General features: G+C 47.4%; 1 protein-coding gene across 6 annotated transcripts in view; it reads right to left on the bottom strand.

Annotated features, from left to right (window-relative positions):
- The window catches only part of CTNNA1 (catenin alpha 1), a 142526-nt gene that overhangs the window by 103083 nt on the left and 18909 nt on the right, over positions 1-20534 (bottom strand). For 5 of the 6 annotated variants that reach the window (XM_054389181.1, XM_054389183.1, XM_054389180.1 and 2 more), the window contains exon 6: positions 15757-15960. In XM_054389181.1, the coding sequence (XP_054245156.1) occupies positions 15757-15960 (204 nt within the window). Of the gene's footprint in view, positions 1-15756; positions 15961-17305; positions 17362-20534 lie in introns of all 6 variants that reach the window. The other variant, XM_054389182.1, reaches the window with a different exon arrangement.

The raw sequence follows: 20534 nt of genomic DNA, 5'->3' as shown, positions 1-20534 counted from the left end.
CTTCCCCAGCACTACAAAACTGACTGAGGATAACAGAAGTGTGGAGACTTCAGCTCCTCCGAGCAAAAAGCCAGCTCTGTTCTCTGTGGATACACCTGCATGACAGTGTATGGGGGAGTATCAGGACACAGATTTGCTGCTTAATTACTACCTTTCTCTCTGCACATGTGTACCTCAGAGGATCTCCTCATTCATTCCAGTCACAGTTCCCAGAGTACAGTTCCACAGCACCTGCACACACAGCAGCAGCCTCTTGGGGTGAGAAAAAGCTGGAGGAGGTGAGCAGGAGCCCTCCATAGCCAGGTGAGCCTGGGCAGCAATCTTACCTGCAGCTACAGGAGAGCCAAAGCCTGCTCCAAACCAGCTCCCACAACACAAGAACATAAACTTTTGATTTGTGAACACCCTGCCTTCCTCAATTAAAACCTCCTGTGGGAACAAACACAATCATCTTGTAGGCCATTAGGTCCAATGGGGTCAGACTGCTGAGGTGCAAGACAAAAGGGATTTCAACTTCCTGCCTTTTTAAGCATTTCAGTTATTTCTGCATTAACTTCTCGTTTTCTTGGCTCTTTTCAGTCCAGTGACCTCTAGAATTTGGCTTCTTTGACTCCTGGAGAGGTGCCCAAAAACTCATTCTGCCTCTAAGGAAATTCACAATTTGGCATTTAAGGGGAACAGTATCAAATGATATAGCTGCAATCTGATTTTGTACTTGACATCAGAGCTCTCATGTCACCTTTCCCCAGAATGACTCAAAGAAGGAAGTTCTCAAAGGAGAGGCTTAAAAGGCACAGCAGTGAAAAGCAAGCAAGCCCCAGAAGTTTTTCCCTACACAGTTCAAGAAGCTGAGTGGTGAGGTGGGGATGATACGCAAAGGAAAAAGGGGAATGAAATTGAAGCCCCAGACAGAGAAGACAATATAGCCAGCTGCACCACCTCTACACATGTAGAATGAACAGCTGGGGCTTAGTTCAGGTGGTTAGAGTATAATTAATGGAGACAGTATTAGGGGATAGCACACCAATGGAGGTAGAGGACTTGGGCCACCACTTGAAAAGGAGAAACATCCATCATACCTTCCAACACTAAAATCATAGAATGACAGACTGGTTGGGGTTGGAAAGGATCTTTAAAAACCATCTAGTCCAACCTCTCTGCCAGAGGCAGGGACATCTGGGAGATCTTAGTGCTCTCTACAACTACCTGAAAGGAGGTTGTAGCCAGGTGGGGGTCAGCCTCTTCTCCCAGGCAACCAGTGACAGAAAAAGAAGACACAGTCTCCAGTTGTTCCAGGGAAGGTTTAGGCTGGGTGTTAGGAAGAAATTCTTCACAGAATAATGAAGCTAGAGGGAAAATCTAGAGCAGACAAGAAGCAAAAAGGTCTTAGGTGGGCAGAGAACACTCCACCAAGTGCACCTGCCTGCTGCTGGCATACCTCAGCCTAGCAGAGCTGACAACACCAAGCCTAACTTGTGTGCAGCCACAAAAACTGTTCCTCACCTCTCTCCAGTTACTCCACTGCACATTTCCACATCACCCAGGTTTTCTTAGCTCCACAGAGACCATGGTTCTCCAGATACCATACCCAGAAAGTTCAGCAGTTTCCAGCCCAAGAACCTTCTGTTTGCAAAGCCTTTTTATTTATTCCCCAGGAGCTACCAGGCTTCATTTTCCACTCTCTCTCCTCAGGTTCCATAAAGTAACTGATAATGTCAATCCAAATTATCATATCCAGTAAACCACAGATGACAGCACCTCAGGCATACAGAAGAGATTCTGAGCTGAGAAGTATTATTTTTTTTTTCCTGGCCACATATGGCAGCAGTGGAGCACCCGATGAATGGCAAACCCCTTCTTGCTTGACAGTCAGAGGTTAACAGAGCTGCAGCACGAGTCAGCAATCCACGAACGGCTGCACATGGCTCAGCATTTGCATTCCCTCTGGAACATGCAGGCCGCAAAGAAAAAATGTACTCCACTGCTGAAAGGCAGAGCTGGTGGTGAAGGCAAGCTCAGAACCAGGCAGCTTTGCCCTCTCACTGCCTGCTGCTCACTCTGGCTTTCCTCTCAGGACCTCATGCCCAAGGTAAATGTTAATTGGTGCTGAGGAAAACGCCTCTCGTAGCACACCTTAGCATGCACGTTCTTGCCCTGAGGGCCTATAGGTTTGTTGCTGTTACTGTAAAGAGAACACTTTTTTGGAGGATCAGTTCAGCAAGAATCCTTTTTGGAGTGCATGGTCTCCAAAGTCATGAAGTGTTTTCAAACAGCTGTGAGCAGAAGAATCAGGGAATGGCTTGAGTTGGAAGGGACCTTAAAGATCATCTAAGTTCCATGATTCTTAAGCCTGGCATATACACATTTACTCTGCTCTTACTCCTCTGCCTGTCTGCCTGTTTCCCTCCTGTTGAAGAAACATGTCCCTGTGCAGAGAAGGAAGCCAAAAATCATAGAATCATAGAATGGTCTGGGTTGGAAGTGACCTCCAAAGGTCATCTAGTCCAACCCCCTCTGCAGTAAGCAGAGTTCTCCTCTACTTCAACAGCTTTCCAAGACACAGCTTAACCCTCATCCTTTCCTCCACCATGAGAAGGATTAAGTCACTCTTCTGCCTCTATTTACATTCAAGTGGGCTGCCACAACTTGGATAGGCCACAAAAGCTACTTATTCTGTATTGAGTTGACTTCCTGGGACAAAGTAGATCTAAAGCTCTAGGACACATTATGAGCATTACAGAACATCAGCTTTCTTACCCAGCATGAAGCAGGTGAAAGAGAGCATGGTCCAGACAGTAAACACCACATCTAGCACAGAAATTCTGGGCTCCTGTCAAGACCTGTACTGCTTACACTGAGATCTCTCACTTTATTATCTTCCAAAGCCCATCCTGCAGAAAGACATGAACTTAATCCAGAGTTTATATTAGACGAAGGCTCAAGAAAATAAAAAAGGGGAAGTCAAGGATCTGAGATGGAAACATTTAGCTGTAAAGAAAGGATTGCAGTACTCCAACTTTGTCATAATTCCATCAGCTCTTTCCTCCAAGAAGGGAAACTCAAAAGCCCAGTTGTGTGTGTAATACTTCTGCACACTGAGAGCATGATCCTGCTGGAGGCTAAAAGCCTATTTATCCACAGATCAGTAGGCACTGTACAATCTTACATGCTCTGCTCCATCTCTACTCCTCAGCTTGGGCTTTGAGAGCACATTCAAGTATCACCAAATGGAGCTTCATTAGGACTGAGGATGTATTCAACCTTATGTAGGCAGACAGAGTTCAAATCTTTTCCTCCAAATCAGTGGAATTCAAGTGAGTTGAGTCACAAACCACAGAGTTTGAAAGCTGAATCCATGCATCACCTTATGGCATTTTTATGTAAAGTGGTTTACAGCTCAATAAAAGTAAAATGCTGCTGAATGCCTACTGCCAGATCCCAAACAAGTGTGCACACCTTGCTGTCTCAGGTCTGCTTTCCACCAGCTCTAAATGTTATTTGATTCACATTAGATTAAGGAAGATCTAGGTTCATAAAGTGGTATTAGATGTGTGTGAGCATTGGAGATAGATGTATGCCTAACAAGAAAATAAGAAAAAAAGATTTTTCATCAACAGAAACCTAAAGGGGTGAGGGAGGAAAGAGAGAATGGAAGCACAGGAGCTTTCAATGCCCCACACAGGATTCAATTCCCAACCTGAGGCAGCACTGGTCTTCACTTCTGCTGCACACATGAAAGGAATAAGTGTTGGAAGTGAGGGCAGCAGCTTGCCTTCTTTTACATGTATTAGCAGTCAAAAAAGCATGGAAAACCTGCAAGGCTGAGCACTGCTGGACACAACAGTTTAGACCAAGTCTCAGCTACTGTCAAATCCATTCCATGGCAGAGCTGTTATTAGCAATTTTGCACCAAACAAGCAGGAAAGGCTGAAGGTAGTGGAAGGAGAGAAGGGTTAATTTAAGATTTCAATACAATGCTAGGCTTGTGCTGGAAGTAGACTTCAGGTGTGAGTCTTGGGCTTTGTTGAGTTCTTCTAAGCAAGGACTAAGTGGCACTTAAGGATATAGTTTAGTGGTCATGGTAGTTGGGTTATGGTTGGACTCAACCTTAAAGGTTGTTTCCTGTTGTAATGACTCTAGGGTTTTTAAGAAGTGCATCTTCAGCATGTGGCACAAACACTGCTTTGGGCCAGAAAAAGTAATGAGAACTTCCAAGTTGTGCCACTTGGATGAATGAATTGGGAGCCTCAGCAGAGGCTGCTGTGCCTTTACTACCAGCCACCACAAACCCACTGGAGTCCAGATGTGCTGTCAACTCCCCTCCCAGGCTGAGCACCCTCATGGCAGCACCTCTCTGGGATCTCTGAACCAGCAGTTCCACAAACACATCAAGATGAGCCCAGAGCAGCTGGTGGGACGACAGAGAACTCAGAAGAGTTTTCCAAGCCAAAGCTCCCAGGGCTGAAAGCTCTGCATGAGTTGGTTTCTGTATACTTCCATGGAATCACAGAACACCAGGGGTTGGAAGGGACCTCCAGAGACTGAGTCCAACCAAAGCAGGATGACCTAAGGCAGGTCACACAGGAATGTGTCCAGGTGGGTTTTGAAGATCTCTAGAGGAAACTCCACAACCTCTCTAGGCAGCCTGTTCCAGGGCTCCAGCACCTTCACACCAAAGTTTTTTCCTCCTGCTGAGATGGAATTTCCTGTGATTGAGTTTACATCCATTGCCCCTCATGCTGTTACTGGGTATCACTGAAGAGAGCCTGGCTTCATTCTCCTGACAGCCACCCTTCAGGTGTTTGTACACACTGATAAGGTTGTCAGCCTTCTCTTCTCCAGACTAAACAGCCCCAGATCTCTCAGCCTTTCCTTGTAAGACAAATGCTCCAGTCCATCATCCTCCTAGCTCATGTTACTACCCAAGAAATAAAAGCTTCCAGAATGTCTTCTGCAAACATGCTCCATGCTCAGTCCCAAGAGAATAATGTTGGGTAAGCAACCTGGAAGCTTGTTTCTGTGGCCTGAAACCACCTAACTGCTGCTGTGGGAAAGTCTCATCATCCTCATTGGGCTCCACTCCGAGCATGTTGAATTATTTACTCTGTGTCAGCCTGTAAGCATTAAACTTCAAAACTGTATCACTGCAGGAATCTTTCTCTTTTTCAGAGCAGCATCTTTGTCAAGCTGATAATGTCTATGGAAATTAGTGCCCAGCACCACAGCAGAGCTCTCTTTACAGAGCAGGCAGGGCCACGACAGGAAGAGCCATGCAGGCTTTCAAACCCTGTCCATCACGTCAGCGTTCAAGCGTCTTAAACTGACAGCAACAATATTAAAAAAGAAAGTGTAGATTATCTCAAGGCAGAATTTTTGTCAGCATCTTTATCATGCACACTGATCAGGCTGCCATTTGAATTCACATCTCCTTCCACACAAACACTGCCTTCCAACTTAGAGCCATGCCAGAGCCCTTTTAAATATACACAGACTGGGTTCAGTTCTGGGCTCCCCAGTTCAAGAGAGACAGGGATCTGCTGGAGAGAGTCCAGTGGAGGCTATGAGGATGATTGAGGGACTGGAACATCTCTGCTGTGAAGAAAGACTGAGAGACCTGGGGCTCTTGAGCCTGGAGAAGAGAAGGTTGAAAGGGGATCTTATAAATGTCTATGAACACCTGAGGGATGGGTGTCAAGAGGTAGGTGCCAGGCTTTTTGGGGGTGTCCTGTGATAGGACAAAGAGCAACAGGTACAAGATGCAACCCAGAAAGTTCCATGTCAACATGAGGAGAAAATTCTTTGCTGTGATGATGCTGGAGCAGGCTGCTCAGAGAGTGGAGTCTCCTCTCAAGACTTTCAAAACCTATCTGGATGTGTTCCCAGGTAACGTGCCCTGGATGTCCTGCTACGGCAGGCGCGGTTGAGACTTAGTCTCTGGAAGTCCCTTCCAACCCCTAACATTCTGTGATTCTATGACTTGCTGTAAAATGAGTTTTACAGTCACATGAACGTTCAGGCATGTTCCTTTCCAAGCTTGGATCCTTGATAGCAATACAAAGCTATGGATATCCACTATTAAGAGTGAAAACACAACTCGACTCTGCAAATCACAAGTGTGTCAGGAACAGAAATACCCTTCCCTGGCACTTCTGAAGACAAAATAGCTTCTGCCACAAGGTATTTGTGGACCTTGGGGTCCCTTCCAACCTGGCATTCTGAGTTTCTCTGATATCAAATAGGTGTTTTCTTGCCTGTTCATTGTCAAGCATCCTTGATGCTGAGAGACTTAGAGCAGAAAAACAAAACAGTGCAATAAAAACTGAGGACACAGCACACCTGTTTGGAGTAGTTCATTTCCATAAGCACACTAAACACAGCACCAGGGTGCAAAACAGGCAGTTAGCAAGTTCTGAGACCACAAAGACTGAAAACAGAAGCATTGAGACCTGTTTCAGATACCCTGAGAGCCAAACCACACTGGTCAGCTTGCAAGAGTTCCTGCTAGCCAGTGTAGAGTTCAACTACCTTGCTCAACTCCAAAAGCTGTGCTACACAAGTGTAAATCAGATCAAAAGCTAAAAGAAACACAACCCACCCCCAAACACACCCAGACGTGGTACTCCACCACATGAAGCCAAGCAGAAGATGGAAACTGAGGGGAAAGAAAAATGCCAGCTGAAATTCATAGAATAGCTTGGATTGGAAGAGACCTTAAAGATCATCCAGTTCCAACTCCTGCACCACGAGCAGGGACACCTTCCACTATCCCAGGTTGCTCAAGGCCCCACTCAGCCTGACCTTGAACACCTCCAGGGACAGGGCATCCACAACCTCCAAGGGCAACCTGTTTCACTGTCTCACTACCCTCACTAGAAAGAATTTCTCCTCAATCTCCAGTCTAAATCTGCCCTTCTCAAGCTTCAATCCATTCCCTCTCATCCTATCACTAATAATCTGTGCCTGGAACACCTGCTCTGAAACCAGCCCCCAATGGTTTTCCTCAACTCGCTGCCAAGCACCTCTCATACAATCCAGACAGTCAAGGACACAACCAGAATGTTAATATGAAAGCATTAAAATTCCCACTGAAATAGGACCTGTCAGGCTACTTTCTGTAACATGATTTATGGTTTCCAACTGTAGGAACAAGGGATTTTATTGTACAAGAGCATGTTGCACAACAGGACTCTGGGCTCACATTCCACACCAGCCAAACTGGAATAGCTGACAAAGTTTCTGCTAGCACATGGCTGAGTTGCTGGGGTGTGCATGAAAGAGTGGCTACATACAGCAAAAATTGATGGGGTAAGAACAGGCTTAGAATGAGAGCTCTCTGCACACTCCTGTGCATACCAAAGAGAGCTGGACCCCTCTGATCACTACTGGGAAATGGCTCTAAGCCAGCACTGATGGAGGGAAGCTGAACTGTCCCTGTCCCTCAGGGCACTTGCATCAAGCAATAAAAATGGACTGTCAAAAGCCTGAGGAGGTTTTTACTGCCAGTCTTACATGTCCAGTTGGATTAACTGATGTCTTCTGCAAGTTCAACATAGTCAAACAGAGCAGACTGGAATCTTCTGGTTTGCATTTTCTAATCTGCTAAAGCCCAACTCAAAACCCCAGGCTCTGGAGCCTCTATTACAAGAGGGATCTGGAGGTGCTGGAAGGTGTCCATAGAAGATCCACAAGGATGAGCAGAGGGCTGGAGCTCCTCTGCTATGAGGATAGACTGAGAGAGTTGGGGCTGTTCAGTCTGGAGAAGAGAAGGCTCCCAGGAGACCTTCTTGTGGCCTTCCAGTATCTGACGGGGACTCCAAGAAAGCTGGGGAGGGAGTTTTTAGGATGTCAAGTAGGGATAGGACTGGGGGGAATGGAGCAAAACTAGAAATGGGGAGATTTAGATTGGATGTCAGGAAGAAGTTTTATACCATCAGGGTGGTTGCCCAGGGAGGTGGTGGAAGCCTCATCCCTGGAGGTTTTAAGTCCAGGCTGGATGTGGCTGTGAGCAACCTGCTGTAGTGTGAGGTGTACCTGCCCATGGCAGGGGGGTTGGAACTGGCTGATCCTTGAGGTCCCTTCCAATCCTATGATTCTATGAAAACCCACCACCTCCTGTGTCACAGCAGCGGAGATGCAGGCAAGCTGCCCAGGCTCTGTGCTATTAACACACATGGAGAATTACAGCACACACCATGACTTAAAAGCTGGAAGGTTTTGTGCCTGTAGACAGTTTCTCAACTGTGGGTCTACAAGAAAGCCAGGAAGGGACTTTTTACAAGGATTTGTGACAGGATGAGAGGCAATGGCTTTGAGCTGGAAGAGGGGAGATTGAGACTGGAAATTAGAAAGATATTCTTTCCAGTGTTGGTGAGGAACAGGTTGGATTAGGTTGCCCACACAGGTTGTGGATGCCTCCTCCCTGGAGGTGTTCAAGGCCAGGTTGGATGAGACCTTGAGCAACCTGGGCTGGTGGAAGGTGTCCCTGTCCATGGCAGGGGGGGTTGGAACTGGATGATCTTCAAGGTCCCTTTCCAACTCAAACCATCCTATGAATCTATGAACCCTCCACTGTACACAGCAGCTTCTCAGATGCAGGAGTATCTGAGCTCTGTCAGCCTGTTGTTCTTTATGCACCCACTTCAAGCAGTTTGGGTAACACAAGTGCACTGAAAGCAACAGCTCTACATTTGGGGCAGTTGATTAATACAGCACAGAAAAGCAGAGATGTTGAGGGGAATTGTACCTGTTCCCTGCACTGGGAGAGGAGGCAGCAGCAGCTGCTAGTGCAAAGGTAACACTGAATAAATTGGTAGTACTGACAAAAACATTTTCTGCTTCATACCTTTATTTGGAGCAAACTGCAAGTGGTCAATGTCTACCCACACAAGATTGGCACCAAACCAATCACAGATTGGCTTAGGTTGGAAGAGACCTTAGAGATCATCTACTCCAACCTCCCTGCCATGGGCAGGGACACCTCTCAACCAGACTCAGCTGCTCAAGGCCTCATCCAACCTGGCCTTGAACACCTCCAGGGAGGAAGCATCCACAGCATCTCTGGGCAACCTGTTCCAGTGTCTCACCACCCTCATACTGAAGAGCTTCTTCCTAAGCTCCACTCTAGCCCTGCTCTCCCTCAGCTTCAAACCACTCCCCCTTGTCCTGTCTCTAGACACCCTCATGAAAAGTCCATCTACAGCTTCTGTTGTATTTTGTTATACTGCTGGACTCTGCTTCCTCACAAACTCCTCCACTGGTGTACTAACAGTCTTGAAATCGTTCAAGTAGCTGCCTTGTGCTGTCCTCCTCCCTGCCTAAATCTGATGTCCACATCCAGCTGAACTCAGAGATGCTCTGAAATGTCTTCATTTCATTAATCAACCACACACCTGACTGCAACACCACACAGAGATCTGCACCCTGCTATCAGTCAGCTATATCACAAACTCTGCTACAACTGATGTGGTCACTAGATGTGGTGCATTCAAGGCAGCTGATCTCAGATTCAAGACCTTGGACTACTCTACTTTCACACCACTAGTCCCAGTCATCATGAAATTCTTCAGGTCTTCCCATCCTTGCCCTGCCATTCAACACCAGCAGCAAGAACCCAGTAAGAATTTACACCAAACAATAAATAAAAACTCAAATGCATACAGACACTTGTGTTTGCTGTTTCAATCCAGGAGGGATCTGCAATGCAAGTTTAAAAAGGAAAACTATTTGCTGCTGCAATTGAGAAGTGAGCAAAAGCCATAATGGAGACCAGCACTCCCTAGGTGAAGGAGAAGATGAGGGGAGAAAGCAAAAAAGACTCAGCTGCTACAATTAAGGGATGAACAGCTGGCATTTTCAGGAATCTGGCTTGCAGACTAAGAGGCTGGGTCATAAAATGGCAGCTGAAGATCAGTGGACATAGGTAGTAATGATCAAGGGAAAAAAAACATCTAACTCAACATGTGCAGGAACAGACCCTCCCCCCACTGGCTCAGAAGCTAGGTGCTGATGGTGGCCATTTCATGGAGATCCCACCCCAGTGCTCAGCAGCCATCAAAAAGCACATCAAGTGTTAGGCACTGTTAGCATAGAACTGGAGAACAGCAGCAGAAGAGATCCTGGCACTGCCTGAAGGGCAGCTGCATTTCTGGTCACAGAATCAGAGAACTGTCAGGGCTGGAAGGGACCTCAAGGCTCAGCCAGTTCCAACGCCCCTGCCATGGGCAGGGACACCTCACACTACAGCAGGTTGCTCACAGCCACATCCAGCCTGGCTGCAAAAACCTCCAGGGATGAGGCTTCCACCACCTCCCTGGGCAACCTGTGCCAGTCTCTCACCACCCTCATGGGGAAAAACTTCTAACATCCAATCTACATCTCCCCACTTCTAGTTTTGCTCCATTCCCCCCAGTCCTATCACTCCCTGACACCCTCAAAAGTCCCTCCCCAGCTTTCTCATAACTCTCTTCAGACACTGGAAGGCCACAATAAGGTCTCCTCACACCTCAAAGTGAATCTGAAGATGCACACAAGATGCAGAAGACTAGAGTATGCCTACACCAGCATTTTGGCTCAGATCAGAATGACAGGGATCATTTTGATTGGAAAAGATTAAGTCCAACCATTACCTAACTGTAACTGGTGACAAACCACATCATTAAGCATCTATGCATCTTTTAAATACCTCCAGGGATGAGGATTCAACCATGGGTCCAGCAACCTAACCACTCTGAGTTGTAACTTGTCTAGGAAACAGCCTTTCTATTGCCAGAGATCTGAAAGAAACCCCAAAAGCTAGAGGAAGTCAGCAACAGAAGGCACTGAAAGCTAAAAGGGAATCTGCCTCAAGACATTCCTGTGCCTCAGCCTTTCAGGGTATTCTTCAAGCAATCTTCTCTCTGCATTTTTGCACTTGGCCAATGAATCCCTCTCATTCCAACACTTGGGATTTATGATGCACTGCAAGTGCTGTGCAATTAACAGATATAATGTCCAATTCACTTCCTCCTTCAAGGGAGCCTGGAGAAAAGGAAAGCAGGAGGTGGCAGGGTACTGGAGCTGTGGGTTTATCATACATACACATGATATGACAGCTCTTCTACTGCTACTGGAAGCCAGCACGTCCCCACTCTTCCTGGAGATGCATCAACCCTTTTTCACTGTTGAGATTCCCAATTATCCACTCTTCAGCTTAATCACTGAGGGCTTTTTTTCCTCCCTTACCCTCAGTATGGATCTATTTTAATTTTTTTTTACACCCCATCCCACATTTTCACCATAATTTATCAATTGCTTTTTCCACTCCATTTCACTGAATTTCTAATCTCATTTCCCCAACTCCACTGTCTACAATCACAACATAGCAGTGACTTGACAAAATTCAGCCTGCTCCACCAATTTCACAATGTGTTAAGAGAGATAACAGAGGGGATACATTCTTTCTAGCACAGCACCGTGGCTTTAACTTGCATATCAGAGACAACAGCACACAGCAGAGGAGGAGGCCAGGCACCTCTGTGAAAGGAAGCCACAGCTCTGCAATCCTACACAGGTATTGACCAACCCTCAGGGAGAGAAATGCCACCAGCTCCCATGTGCCAGACTAAGCATTTCCCTCTGCCACATTTGTAATGAGCATTTGGTGGATGTTTTCTTCTGAATCATGAAGACAACAGCACATTTGTTAGAGGGATTACTACAGATGCACCACAGACTAATGGCACAACCTGCTCTGGAAGGGATTGTAAAATGGCACAACTTTAGCTGCTTGCTTCCCAGCTGCAGTCTGAAGTTCTAGCCTGTGTCAATGTTGGGTGCAAGCCACTTTCACAGGCAATTAAGACAGACTTCAGCAAGCACCAAGCTCAGCCTGCAGGCTACAGGAGACTTGGCTTGCAGCTTTGTTCAATTACTTTGTCCTTGTCTGTGGTAAACAGAAATCCTTGTTTTACTCCCTCTCTGCCACATGCTGCACCTGTTCTCCAAATTAGCTCACCCCAATATGCCTCTGGACCAGTTTTAATCCACACTGAAGGAGTTTTCACCCAAAGAATTGAAGGTCAAGTACAGAACCATAGAATGGTAGGGGTTGGAAGAGAAGCTCTGGAAATCAGCCAGTCCAACCCCCCAGCCAAGGCAGGGTTACCTGGAGAAGGTCACACAGGAACACATTGAGGTGGGTTTGGAATGTCTCCATCTCTGGAGATGCCATCAGCTCTCTGTGATGCCTGCTCCAACACCCTTAAAGACGTTCCTCTTCATGTTTAGATGGAAATTCCTATGTTCCAGTTTGTGCCAATTATTCCTTGTCCTGTCACTGGGCACCACTGAAAGAAGCCTGGTCCCATGCTCCTGACACCCACTCTAAGTATTGATGAGATTCCCCCCCCCAAGTCTTCTTTTTTTCAGACTAAACCGTCCCAATTCTCTCAGTCTTTCCTCACAGGAGAGATGTTCCAGTCCCATCAGCATCTTTGCAGCCCTTTTCTGTACCCTCTCCAGCAAGTCCCTGTCCTTCTTGAAGTAGGAAGCCCAGAACTGGAAGCAGCTTTCCAGATCTGGCCTCACTAGGGTAGAGTAGAGGGGCAGGAGAATCTCCCTCAACCTGCTGCCCACGCTCTTCTAGATGGAACCCCAGGATGCCATTGGCCTTCTTGGCCACAAAGCCACATTGCTGGCTCCTGGTCATCCTGTTGTCCACCAGCACTCCCAGATCCTTCTCCCCAGAGCTGCTCTCCAACAGATCAGTCCCCAAGTTGTACTTACATAAGGGAAGAAGAGAACACAGCAGTGTTCTTCAATCAATTCTACTGCCTAACAAAGGCAGCTCTGAACTAAATTCCACCTCAGACAGGCTCAAAAGCACAAATAAGACTTCACCCTCAGCCCAGGAAGGTTTCTTCAGTCAATTTTACTTGCCACAATGCCACAAGCCACATGCTTTGCTCAAGCTGTTGCCATCTCTGCAACGTTAATTTCTGAAATCAACTTTGACAGTATTTAAAGTCTAGACAGCATCTAAATCTTATGATACCCCAACCTCACCTCTCAACACAGCAAGAGCTGTTCAGACTAAAACCCACTGGGATAAGAACAAAGAGGCAATGAAGGGAAAGAAGTCCAATTTTATACCATGATGCCCTCAGATGCAGAAGCTCATCCGCATGACATGACACTCAGCCCAACTGCAGCAGCACTCCTGGGCTTCAAATGCTGTGTGCACATTCAATGCCTAAACACTGGAAAAAACTGCTCAGAGGCCAGTATTTATCCCAAACCCTTCTCAGGATTCTTACTGAATGTTTCACTTCGGTTATCACCTCTACTCAAACTAAGCAGCAACAATAAAGGAGGTTGAGTCTGACGATCTGAATTCTCAGAGGAGTCTTGAGGAGAAGTACTTGGGGGTGTCAGCTGATGACAAACTCACCAAGGGTTGCTGGCAGCCCAGAAGGCAGCAATGTGCTGGGCTCCATCAAAAGCAGTGAAACCAACAGGACAGGGAAGGGATTCTCCCTCTCTGCTGTGCTCAGACCGCACCTGCAGTACTGTGCCTAGTTTTGGTGTCCCCAGCATAAGTGGGACATAGAAGTGCTGGAGTAGGTCCAGAAGAGACCATCAAGATGATCTCACCAAGGCTGGAGAACCTCCCCTGTGGGGACAGGCTGGGAGATCTGGAGCTGTTCAACCTGGAGAAGAGAAGGCTCCTTAGAGCAGCCTTCCAGCGCCTGAAGGGGGCTACAAAATAGCTGAGAAGGGACTTCTGACAAGGGCTTGCAGTGACAGGACAAGGGGTAATGCTTTGAAATGGAAGAGGGCAGACTGAGACTAGAGATTAGGGAGAAATTCTTTCTGATGAGGGTGGTGAGACACTGGAGCAGGTTGCCCAGGAAGATCATAGATGCCCCCCCTCCCTGGAGATGTTCAATACCAGGTTGGATAAGGCTTTGAGCAGCCTGCTCTAGTGGGAGGTGTCCCACTGGCAGGGGGTCAGAACTAGATGATCTTAAAGGTCCCTTCCATCCTAAACCATTCATGAATCTATGAATGGTTTAGCCCAAAAGATGACTTGGCTATCCAAGCTTCCAGCTTGTACACTTCCCAAGCTTCAGCAGAAGTGAGGAAGCACTGCTTTTTCCATAAGCCAACTGACCTTAAGGAAACCAAGGCACGAAACCAGGCTAATTCTATTGAGTTTCTATACAAACAAACATTAAAGGTTGTAAGATAGAACCAAAGCCAAAGGGTTAACACTTCCAGATGATAATAGCTGCTTGGGACACTAGACATCAGTTTCAAGATAAGTATCTTCTCCAGAAAGAAGGCTCCAGGGACACCTTGGAGCAGCCTTCTAGTACCTGAGGGGTACTGGAAGAAAGCTGGGGAGGGACTGTTTACAAGGGCTTGTAGCACTAGGGCAAGGAGCAGTGGTTTGAAACTAGAGCAGGGGAGATTTAGACTGGGTGTTACAAAGAAGTTCTTTGATATGAGAGTAGTGGAACACTGGAACAGGTTGCCCAGGTAGGAGCTGGAAGCCTCCTCCCTGGAGACATTCAGTGTCAGGCTTAATGGGGCTCTGAGCAACCTGATGTAGTTGGGGATGTCCCTGCTCAGTGCAGGGGTGTTGGACTAGATGACCTTTAAAAGGTCCCTTCCAACCCAAACCATTCTGTGGGTTTTTTTTCCCTGTGATCATGGATGATTTGAGTACATTTGCTCCTGCCTCCTGTCAAGCCTTGCAGGACTACTGGTTACAGCTCAAATTCTGTTTAGGAACAGAACAAACCACCTTCAGGACACACAGCTTTGATTCCACATTTTATACCATCACAGAATCTTGTCGGTTGGAAAAGACTTTCAGGAACATTTGAGCCCAACCATTCTCTAACTCTGCCAAGTCTGGTGCTAAAATATGTAACAGTTGCACATCAAGTATCCCCTCTACCTGAGCCAGGATGCCAGTGCACAGAGAAGATTTAGCAGTACAAAGCTGTAGCAGTTTGCTTTGATTATTTCCAACAGTGTAATGTAAGAATCACGGAACTGTTTCAGTTGGAAAAGACCTCTAAAGGACGCTGAGTTCAACCATTCTCTAAGTCTACCAAGTCTGGAGCTAAACCATAGAATCATAGAACATTAGAGGTTGGAAGCAACCTCTACAGATCAAGTCCAACCCCCCTGCCCAAGCAGGATCACCCAGGGTAGCGTGCACAGCAATGCATCCAGGCAGGTTTTGAAAGTCTCCAGAGAAGGAGACTCCACAACCTCACTGGGCAGCCTGCTCCAGTGCTGCATCATCCTCAGTGTTAAGAAGTTTCTCCTCCTGTTGAGGTGAAACCTTGGGCCCTGAGCACCACATCTCTGCATCTTTGAAACACCTCCAGGTACAGAGATTCAACCACCTCCTGGGCAGCCTGTTCCAGTCTTTCGGAACCCGCTCAGTGACGAATTTTCCTCTTAACATCCAACCTAAACCTTCCCCTAGTGCAACCTGAAGCCATTTCTTCATCCTGTCACTTTTTACTAGGGATAAGAGACCAGCACCCACCTGGCTCCAACCTCCTTACAGAATATTATAGAGAGCCAGGAGATCTCCCTTCAGCCTCCTTTCCTAAACTGAAATCACACCGGTTCCCTCAACCGCTCCTCCTCAGACTCGTTGGGCAGGAAGAGAGCAGAGGAGTTGAAAATCCACAGGACCTCAGCAGAAAGGAAAAAAAAAAAAATAAAAAAAGAAAAGAGAGAAGAGAGGAGACTCACATTGCCCATGTACTCGGAGAGCAGATCCTGCAGGGCCTGTCGCACGGCGTTGCACTCGGCCACGATGCGCTCCCGCCGGTCGTCACGGGTGCAGGAGGAATCTGCCATCAGCGCCGCCCCGCTGATGATGCTCTCCAGGCGCTCTTCCAGGGAAGGCCGGAAGCGTTCCTCGCTGAAGGTGGAGGGGTCCACGATGATTTGTTTCTAGCCAAAAGAAAAGGGTTAGAAAGCAGTAAGCGGAGCGAGCAGGAAGCGAAGTGTTAATGGTCCAGGCTGGATGGGACCTCCAAAGGTCATCCAGGCTGACCCCGCCGCCATCAGCAGGGATGTCCTCAACTAGATCTGGCTGCCCAGGGCCTCGCTGACCTTCAATATCTCCAGGGAAGGAGCCTCAACCACCTCCCTGGGCAACCCGTTCCAGGGTTCCACCATCCTCACAGTGAAGAGCCTGTTCCTAATATCCAATCTCAGTCTGCTCTGCTCTAGTTTGAAGTCATTGCCCCTCGTCCTGTCCCTGCAGACCTTTGCAAACAGTCTCTCTGCTTCCTTCCTGTAGCCCCCTTCGGGTACTGGCAGACTGCTATTAGGTCTCCCCAAGAGCCTCCTCTTCTCCAGGCTGAACAACCCCAGCTCCCCCAGCCTGTCCTTGGAACAGAGGTGCTCCAATCCCTGATAATTTCCATGGCCCTCCTCTGGACCCTCTCCATCAGGTGTATGTCCTTCCTATTTTGAGGGTTCCAGACCTGCACACAGTACTCCAGGTGAGGTCTCACCAGAGCACAATCACCTCTCTGGCTCTGCTGGCAATGCTGCTTTGAATGCAGCCCAGGCTGCCATTGGCCTTCTGTGCTGCCAGCTCACACTGCCTGCTCATGTCCAGCTTCTCATCCATCAGCACCCCAAAATCTTTTTCCACAGATCTGCTTTCCAACACCTCATCCCTCAGCCTGTACTGATAGTGAGGATTGCTCCAGCCCAGGTGCAGAACCCTGCACTTGCTCTTGGTGAACTTCATGAGGTTCACCTGGGCTTCATCTCTCCAGCTTGTCCAGGTGAAGATCACCACCATGGACAGCAAACCCTGATGGGGCCTGAAGGGCAAACGAGGCCAAATTTTGGCAGCCAAGAGGATTTTCACAAGTGGCTATGTAAAACTCCAAGGTTCCTCAGCAGATGACAATGCCAGTCATTTCTTGTGCTGCTTTGACAGCTAAACACAACTTGGCCACAGGAAACCTCATTACATGATTGGCCAAAAAAAAAAAAAAAAAAAACACACAACAAAAATCAAATCAACTGTGCCAGCACAAATAAGGTTCAAACTACAGAACTCTCCTTAACTACATGTCAATCCAGACATGGCTTCACTAGCTAACTTGTCAGAGGGAATTATCCCATCATGAGCAACAAGGTAACAAGGAAAACAAACGGCCAGAATTAGCTCTCTGTGCACTGCTCTGTTGTCCTACTTTATCCAATCTTGACAGACCTTGACAGGCTGCAGAGCTGGGCCCATGGCAACCTCATGAGGTTCAACAAGACCAAATACAAGGTCCTGCAGCTGGGTCAGGGCAATCCCAAGCACTGATATAGGCTGGGCAGTGACTGGCCTGAGAGCAGCCCTGAAGAAAGGGACTTGGAGGTGCCGGTGGATGAGAAGCTCAACAGGAGCCAACAGCGAGCACTTACAGCCCAGAAAGCCAATCACATCCTGGGCTGCAGCAAGAGAAGCATAGCCAGAAGGATGAGGGAGGTGATTCACCCCCTCTACTCTCCTCTGGTGAGACCCCACCTGGAGCTCTGCATCCTGGAGTTCTGGAGCCCCTATTACAAGAAGGATCTGGAGGTGCTGGAAGGTGTCCAGAGAAGGGCCAGAAGGATGAGCAGAGGGCTGGAGCTCCTCTCCTGTGAGGACAGACTGAAAGAGTTGGGGCTGTTCAGTCTGGAGAAGAGAAGGCTCCAGCATCTGAAGGGGGTTACAAGAAAACTGGGGAGGGACTTTTTAGGATGTCAGGAAGTGATAGGACTGGGGGGAATGGAGCAAAACTAAAGTGGGTACATTCAGATTGGGTGTTAGGAAGAAGTGTCACACCATAAGGGTGGTAAGACACTGGAACAGGTTGCCCAGGGAGGTGGTAGAAGCCTCATCCCTGGAGGTTTTTAAGGCCAGGCTGGATATGGCTCTAAGCAACCTGCTGTGGTGTGAGGTGTCCCTGCCCATGGCAGGGGGGTTGGAACTGGTTGAGCCTTGAGGTCCCTTCCAACCCTGACAATTCTATAATTCTATCCTATTCTATCTTCCTCCTCTCCACCCTGCTGCAGGTAAACCTGTGTTCTCCAAGCTCTGAGTGAAACACCAACACAAATGTTTCCCACAGCACAAAATTTCATTTTTCAGGGCAGAAAACTGTCACAGGCTTGACAGAGTGTTAGTAACCACAGCTCATACGGGAGAGGCTTAAGCCTGCAGCAGCAGTGCTGATGGATCTGATTTTCAAAAGGCCAATGCCACCACCCACAGAAGGTCACCAGGAAGCAGCCGTGGCAGATTTATCACCTGGTATGTACTTTTTAGGCCATTTCAACAGGTTTAAAGTTTATTAAGGGAAAGAACATAGATTTATAGAATGGGTTGGGTTGGAAGGGAGCTTAAAAATCAGCTAGTCCCAATCTCCCCTAGCATGGGCAGGGACACCTTCCATTAGCCCAGGCTGCTCAAGGCTTCATCCAACCTGGCCTTGAACACCTCCAGGGAGGGGCCATCCACAACCTCCCTGGGCAACCTCTTCCATTGTCTCCCCACCCTCATTGGAAAGAATTTCTTCTTAATCTCCAGCCTAAATCTGCCCTCTTCCAGCTCAAAACCACTACCCCTCAACCTATCACAACAGACTCTTGCACAAAGTCCCTCCCCAGCTTCCTTGCAAGCCCCTCTCAGGTACTGGCAGGCTGCTCTAAGGCCTCCCCAGAGCCTCCTTTCAGCCGTGGTGATCGCACAACGGCAGCACGCTATGAGTCCAGAGCTGTGCCACCAACCCCAGAGATAATGATTACCTTCTTATCTTCTGCTAGCCATTTAATATTTTGCCAGGGCAGCAAAAGCATTGGAGCACTTGGGGGCATGTGTCTGTGCACAGCCTTTATTACAAGGGTGCAATAACACTCAAACATCAGCAGGAAATGAAGTGCAGGGATAACATCTGCCAAGAACCTGAAGACATTTGTTTTGTCAGTCTCCTCTGGCAGGAAGGAGATGACAAAGCTATCACACACAAGGCATGGAGGCTGGCCTGCTCAACAGGCCCTGCTGCTATTAGACAGCCTCACAAAGCAGAGCTGAAAATCCAAAAGCTCCATCCGAACTGCAAGGCTCAAAAGAGAGTCTCAAGTCATGTTAGAAACATCATCTGTAAGATAGAGCCATACATCAGAAATCACATTAAATGGTTTGAGCTAGATTAGCCAGTCCATGAACCTGAACTGATTGCTTCTTCAAGTTGTCAGAACCCCAGCCAGTCCTCAAGGCTGTGTGCTGGGACAGAACCTGCCCTTTCCTCCCACAGACCCCTGCTCAAATCTGCCATCCCTTGGCTGCTAACCTGAGGCACATTCTGAAGGCTTACGTAGCTGAACACACAACTGATGAGATTTAAAAGCAGACTTAGAACTGAAATCATCATCACAGAGATCAAGATAACCATGACATCCTTTTCCTATCCAAGAGATCACATTGAAAGGCTTCACACCAGGTACAGGAAGGACTCGAATCTTTATCCTACTAAAAGAAACTTGGCAGGGAAAGTAATGTAGGGGAGGAAGAAGAAGGGTAAGAGCAAACAGGAAAAGAGTAACAAAAATTACCAGAGGGACAGAACAAGGACCACAAAAATGACCCAAAGTAACCACTCTGCTGTGAGAGTTATGGTTGTTCAGTGTGGAGAGGAGAAGGCTCTGGGGAGACCTTCTGGTGGCTTAGAAAGGCCTCTAAAGATGATGGAGACTGACTTTTGAGCAGGGCTTGTTGTGACAGGACACAGAGTGGTGGGATTAAAATGGAAGAGTTGAGATTCAGACCAGATAAAAGGAAGAAACCTGTTGTGCTGAGGGTGGTGAGACCCAGGCCCAGGTTGCCCAGAGAGGTAGGAGATGCCCCATCCCTGGAACTACTCCAGGTTGTTTGGGGTTCTGAGCAACCTGATCTAACTGAACACATCCCTGCTGACTGTAGGAGGGTTGGGCTAGATGGACCTTTGAAGGTCCTTCCAACCCAAACTATTCCATGAATGTCTGGCAAACCCAAAAGCATTCAACGTCTTTTGAATCATGGCTTTGCAATATTAAATAAAGTTTTAGAGGTAAGTTAGCACCAAGGTGTTTAAAATTCAGAGGCTGAATCAGTGTTAGACAGAGAATACTGGCTTCAAAAGGGAAGTGTTCTCAGTAAAAATGCATGGCTCTGCTCAGCACCTCCTGAATACCAGATCAGGAGTATGACAAAACAGTCCAACACTGAAAGGACTTCATTCCCAACCAAAGATCATATTAAACTTCCCACTTTGTGTTTCACTCAATAGGCAGTTTGGGCATTCCAAATACATTATTCACTTTTAATAAGTCATTTCTGTCACCTACAAGAACACATTACATAAATATATTATGAAATAATCAATTTCAAATAAAGCCAGGCCTTACATCTAATGTAGCAGGAGGCTAGCTGCTATTTCAGAGAAAGGTTAATTTGACAGCCTTCAGTCTTCTAGAATCATTTGTGTAACTCT

The sequence above is a fragment of the Indicator indicator genome, chromosome 18 (genome assembly GCF_027791375.1).
Source record: "Indicator indicator isolate 239-I01 chromosome 18, UM_Iind_1.1, whole genome shotgun sequence".
Lineage (NCBI taxonomy): Eukaryota > Metazoa > Chordata > Aves > Piciformes > Indicatoridae > Indicator > Indicator indicator.
The sequence above is the reverse complement of the archived record's forward strand: the minus strand, read 5'-3'. Positions and strand labels throughout refer to the sequence as shown.